Source organism: Arachis ipaensis, chromosome B01, assembly GCF_000816755.2.
Source record: "Arachis ipaensis cultivar K30076 chromosome B01, Araip1.1, whole genome shotgun sequence".
In the NCBI taxonomy this organism is placed as follows: domain Eukaryota; kingdom Viridiplantae; phylum Streptophyta; class Magnoliopsida; order Fabales; family Fabaceae; genus Arachis; species Arachis ipaensis.
The window spans coordinates 3700663-3707104 of NC_029785.2; the positions used below are offsets into that span (position 1 = coordinate 3700663).

A 6442-nucleotide genomic window follows, 5' to 3' on the forward strand; every position below is an offset into this window, starting at 1 on the left:
TGGTGAGTATTTATTTATTTATTTATTTGCTTAAATTGATGTTGTCTAATACCAAATTGGTTTCCTTTTTTTCCCTTTTTTTTGGGGGTCAATTTGTGTATGTAGGTTGGGCACCTCATGCATATTTTTATATGACTGAGATATCCATTGAGATGAATAATGACTCTGAAGATTTGGAGAATGAAACAAGAACTAAGTAATTGCTGACTTAATGAAGTAAATGGAGATTGTGTGACACTAACCCATCGTTTTATAATGAGATGCAATGTCAATTTAGCAGTCATAGCTACATGAATCGATGGCTTTATCAATAGGTAATATAAAATCTGTAAATGCTTGTTGAGTTTGGAATATGTTGTAATATATATAAGCTTATTGAAAACTTTTATTATATTAAAAGAAATTTGACATAGAATGTTAGTTTAATAAATAGGTTAAATTACTTTGTTAGATGTATAATTTCTTCAAATTTGTAATTAAGTTCTTATATTTTAAAAGTTTTTAATTGGTTCCTCTATCATCAGTTATAGATTTGTAATTATATTCTTGCCATGTGTGAGCAATGGAGAGGACAAGGGACTGAAGGGAGGATGTAATGGAGAGAAGAGAGGGGAAGGGGGAGGAAGGTTTGGTTGTTCAGAAGTGCGAGGAGTGAGAGATTGATTTTTGAATTTAGAATAAAAATTACCATGGAATTTACTTCCGAAAAAATCCAATGATAAAGACTAAAGAGAGTGATTGTCAGTGAAATGATGCGTTTTGATTTTTATGGAATTATTGTCCATCAGTCTTAGGGTGTGTTTGTGAAATACGTTGGAGAGGATAAAAGTGCGTTTCAGTGCTTTGAATGCTGTTTTTTGATGTTTGGCAACTTTTCTTCTCTGAACGCCAACGTGATTCTGCATCCCAAAAGCTCCTTCACTAGAAGCAAAATATTATAGCTTCTGCGTTTACTCAAAAGCACGTTTAAGTTGTTACTAGTTATTATTGGTTTTTTCATAATTTTTTCTAAATAAATACTGAGAATATTAAAATAATTATTCTAATTTTTGTGCTATTTTCTATTTTAATTTTTTATAATATATATTATTGTTTCTATTAAAAATGATAAATTAAATAAAAAATTAATTATAAATAATAATAAAAATATAACTTATAAAAAATTAAAACTTAAAATAATAATAAAAATAAGATTATTAAGAATACTTAAAAAAATACTAAAATATATTATTTTATATATTATTTTTAATTTAATAAATAAATATTAATTTTTATTAAAAAAATTATAACAAACTAAAATATATTTTTATAAAAAATATCATATAAAATAAATACTAAAAGAAGTATTACAAAATCAATTTTAGTAAAATTGTCAAACATAAATTATGTTGGCACAAACTCATTTTTAACCAAAATCAATTCTACAAAATCACTTCCATTCAAGCTCCAATTTACCCAACGTGAATCCAAATACACACTTAGTCAAATAATTGTGTTTGGCGCCATCTTTTTACGACAAATTTATCGTTGGAACGCCGAATTTGACAGTAATATTTTGAAAAAAAAAATTGTGGATTTGTTTTGAGTTATTCGATGTTAAATCCGATAATAACAACTGTGTTTCTAGTAGTGTTTTGTAGAATACTAATTCCTAATGGCGGTATACAACATTAAGGCTGCGTTTATTTTTTGAGATAGTATAAGACATGACACTAAGACAGAGATAATAGAATGGAGATATTGAAAATTATTTGTTGTGTATTGTATTTGGATAAGATGGACAAGACACTAATATAATGTCTTATATTATGTTTGGATAGATATAGATAGAACTAAGATATTATGCGAAATAACTAAAATAACAATGTAATTCCAAATTTTTTACATCAAATACAAATTAATTTAATAAAACATAAGAGTAAGTAGGAGTACAGAAAATTACGAGAGGAATTGGTCTATGAACCAATAAGATAAAAATTGTATTAAAGTAACAAAATTAAGAATAAATAAAGTAACATAAAGTAAAAGAGTGAATTAAGTTTTCATTAATACAGTATGCCATAGAGAAGATAATGAACCATAAAAAAAATAAATTAATTATCCAATCAAGCAACAAATTCTACAAAAAAAAGAGTATCTGAAAAAAAGAATGTAGGGATAATAGTGAAATAATAAAAAATATCTATGAATAGAAAGGGAAAAAAATTTTGATAAAAAAGTCTGTGTCCACCTTCTTAAATTCCGTGTCCATCATTATCTTTCGTAAAAAAATTAACACAAAATTATAAAATATTGTCCTGAAGACAATGTGTTCCATGTCAATGTCTCTGCCTCCAAATACGTTTTAAACATTCGTTGTCCATATCTTTGTGTCCTGTCTCCAAAAACAAACGTTACCTAATATACGGATTAGAAATTAAAGATTAACAAAAAATAATATTCTAAATCAGTTTTTAAACAATCTAACTAGACATATTTTATTTTTTAACAAATTTTAATTATTAAATAATCTCTAAAATTTCATTATATTAGATAAATGAATTTTCGGATCAACTTTTTCTATTAGTGACTAATAAACTTATCAATAAAGCTCTACATTCAAATAAAATACTTAATCAAGACTAACCAAGATGTTATAATAACTTTTCAAATCACATGCCTCCTTCTCCTTTCCCTTCTCTTTCTTCATTCATGCATGCAAGTTCTTTTTCTCCCTCAATATTATGTCTTCTTTTTTTTTTTTTCTTTTTCATTATCATTATCACCAATAATATCAACATTTTGCAAACATCTTTATTAGTTCTTATTTTATCTAATGTCATCATTAAATAATTTCGGTTCATTTCTTAATTTATTTCAATTCATTTGTGTGTTAATTGAGGTTCACTTGATGCTGCTGATAAGTATTGACCAAATTTTTTATTCCTTAAGTAATTTTGGTTCATTTCTTAATTTAATTGAGGTTCATTTGGATCCAGAAATAAATTGGATGTGTTTTTGTTGATAATTGAGTCTTTTTGACTGTTTGTTCAAATCTGAACTAATTTTAGTTCATTTGTGTGTTAATTGAGGTTCACTTAATGCTGCTGATAAGTATTGACCAAATCTTTTAGCAAAGAAGAATAGAATTATTAATTATCACTTTATTCAATTACATATCATTATCTTTCGTAAAAAAATTAACACAAAATTATAAAATATTGTCCTGAAGACAATGTGTTCCATGTCAATGTCTCTGCCCCTCCAAATATTTTAAACATTCGTTGTCCATATCTTTGTGTCCTGTCTCCAAAAACAAACGTTACCTAATATACGGATTAGAAATTAAAGATTAACAAAAAATAATATTCTAAATCAATTTTTAAACAATCTAACTAAACATATTTTATTTTTTAACAAATTTTAATTATTAAATAATCTCTAAAATTTCATTATATTAGATAAATGAATTTTCGGATCAACTTTTTCTATTAGTGACTAATAAACTTATCAATAAAGCTCTACATTCAAATAAAATACTTAATCAAGACTAACCAAGATGTTATAATAACTTTTCAAATCACATGCCTCCTTCTCCTTTCCCTTCTCTTTCTTCATTCATGCATGCAAGTTCTTTTTCTCCCTCAATATTATGTCTTCTTTTTTTTTTTTTCTTTTTCATTATCATTATCACCAATAATATCAACATTTTGCAAACATCTTTATTAGTTCTTATTTTATCTAATGTCATCATTAAATAATTTCGGTTCATTTCTTAATTTATTTCAATTCATTTGTGTGTTAATTGAGGTTCACTTGATGCTGCTGATAAGTATTGACCAAATTTTTTATTCCTTAAGTAATTTTGGTTCATTTCTTAATTTAATTGAGGTTCATTTGGATCCAAAAATAAATTTGATGTGTTTTTGTTAATGATTGAGTTTGTTCAAATTTGAACTAATTTCGGTTCATTTGTGTGCTAATTGAGGTTCACTTGATGCTGCTGATAAGTATTGACCAAATTTTTTATTTCTTAAGTAATTTCGATTCATTTCTTAGTTTAATCGAGGTTCATTTGGATCTATAAATGAATTTGATGTGTTTTTATTGATAATTGAGTTTTTTAACTGCTTGTTCAAATATGAACTAATTGAATGGAATGGAGTGGAATCTAATGCAATTGAATAAAGTGATAATGAATAATTTCATTCTTCTTTGCTAAAAAATTTGGTCAATACTTATCAGCAGCATCAAGTGAATCTCAATTAACACAAACATATTGAATTCATTCCTGGATCTAAATGAATCTCAAATAAACTAATAAATGAATTGAAATTAATTACTTAAAGAATAAAAAATTTGGTCAATACTTATCAGCAGTATCATGTGAACCTCAATTAACACACAAATGAACTGAAATTAGTTCAGTTTTCAACAAGCAAATAAAAAGACTCAATCATCAACAAAAACACATATAATTTATTTTTGGATCCAAATGAACCCCAATTAAACTAAAAAATAAACCGAAATTACTTAACGAATACAAAATTTGGTTAATACTTATCAACAGCATCAAGTGAACCTCAATTAATTCACAAATGAATCGAAATTAGTTCAATTTTGAACACGCAATCAAAAAGACTCAATCATCAACAAAAATACATTGAATTCATTTCTGAATCCAAATGAATCTCAATTAAAAGGAGAAAACGAAAAAACACAACAACAACAACATAAGTAATAAAAGAATGACGATTGAGAGAAAACACGCAAAGAAAAAGGAAAAAGACAAAGAAGAAGAAGGAAGAACACGAAGAAGAAGAAAGAATGCGAAGACGAAGAAAGAAGAACGCGAAGAAGAAGACGAAGAAGAATATGTTTTACGTTATTGAAACACGCATGCGTACACACTGGTGTGATGAAAGTGATTTTTGTTGAGTTTGAGCTAATTTAATTACCAAAAATACTTAAATGTATAACTACACTGTAACTCTTAATGTTTTTTACAAGTAAAAATTGTCCAAAACTTCATTAATTCCCTAACTTTTAACTCTCTTTGGATTTTGTTGCTTAATAATAATAGGCCAAAGATTTTAGGTAGCGTTTGTTTTGAGGTACTAAGATAGAGACTAAGAGATTGAGACACAGTATCGTATTTGTTAGTTCAGAGACTGGTATTAAAATTTCTGTTTCTGTCTCTAAGGTAGCGTTTGTTTTGAGGTACTGAGACAGAGACTGAGAGACTGAGATTCAGTATCGTGTTTGTTAGTTCAGAGACTGGTACTAAAATTTTTGTCTCTGTCTCTAAAATTTCAGTATTTCAGTACCTCCAAATAGTAGGGACACAGGGGACTGAAATTTTTAGAGATAGAGACTGAAACTTTAATAACATTTTATACCTAAAATACTTTCATTTCAATTAATTAATTCCAATTTTACCCTTTGTACAAATTAAATTAGAGTTTCATTCTTGTTTCAATTCCTGTCTCCCATTTTGCACCAAACAGAATACTGAGATTTATTTCAATCCATGTCTCTAAGTCTCTGTCTCTCAGTATCAGTCTTTCAATCTCTGTCTCTCTACCAAACGCTACCTAAAATTTCAGTATTTCAGTACCTCCAAAAAGTAGGAACACAGGGGACTGAAATTTTTAGAGATGAAGACTGAAACTTTAATAACATTTTATACCCAAAATACTTTCATTTCAATTAATTAATTCCAATTTTACCCTTTGTGCAAATTAAATTAGAGTTTCATTCTTGTTTCAATTTCTGTCTCCCATTTTGCACCAAACAAAATACTGAAATTTATTTCAATCCCTGTCTCTTAGTCGCTATCTCTCAGTCTCAGTCTTTCTATCTCTGTCTCTCCACCAAACGCTACCTTATAGCTCATGTACATGTATACAAATCTTGTGTCGTACAGCGACCTTCCAAGTTCCAAGTCAGTGAGCCATAAAAGTAAAAACAATAGATACATAAATTAAATTATGAATATATATAAAATTATACACATACATGCACATAGTACATTGTGAGGATAGGTTAAATTTGACCCCTGGCCTTCAAAGGAATGAAATATAATGGGTGATTGACAACTCTTGCATTGTAAGCAAAACGTATATAAATGTCCATTACTGTTTAATTAATATAATTAAATTTATGTTTGGAATTTCTGTAAACTAATAACTCAGTTTTCCTTTCTTAAAACAATAACATAACTCATCTGTTCCACAAAACCGAAAGGGACCAGAGAAAAAATATTCCAATAAGGAGGATATTCTTAAAACAATGTCTGCAGGCATTCTTGCACAATGGCATGGATGTTCTATTTTGCTTTTAGAACGGAGATGTAGTATATATTTAATTTTGAATATGTATTAGAAAAGAATCGAAATTCAGTTGAATAAATTATTTTTATAAACAAATCGAATTAAATTATTTTACAGTGTGTTTTTAGAGA

The 6442-nt window shown here is 27.3% G+C and overlaps 1 protein-coding gene across 1 annotated transcript in view; it reads left to right on the forward strand.

Annotated features, from left to right (window-relative positions):
* The window catches only part of LOC107646874 (probable lipid phosphate phosphatase 4), an 11258-nt gene that overhangs the window by 2853 nt on the left and 1963 nt on the right, over positions 1-6442 (forward strand). Inside the window, exon 8 of the mRNA XM_016351042.2 lies at positions 1050-1054. Coding sequence (XP_016206528.2) covers positions 1050-1054 — 5 coding nt within the window. The remainder of the gene's footprint in view (positions 1-1049; positions 1055-6442) is intronic.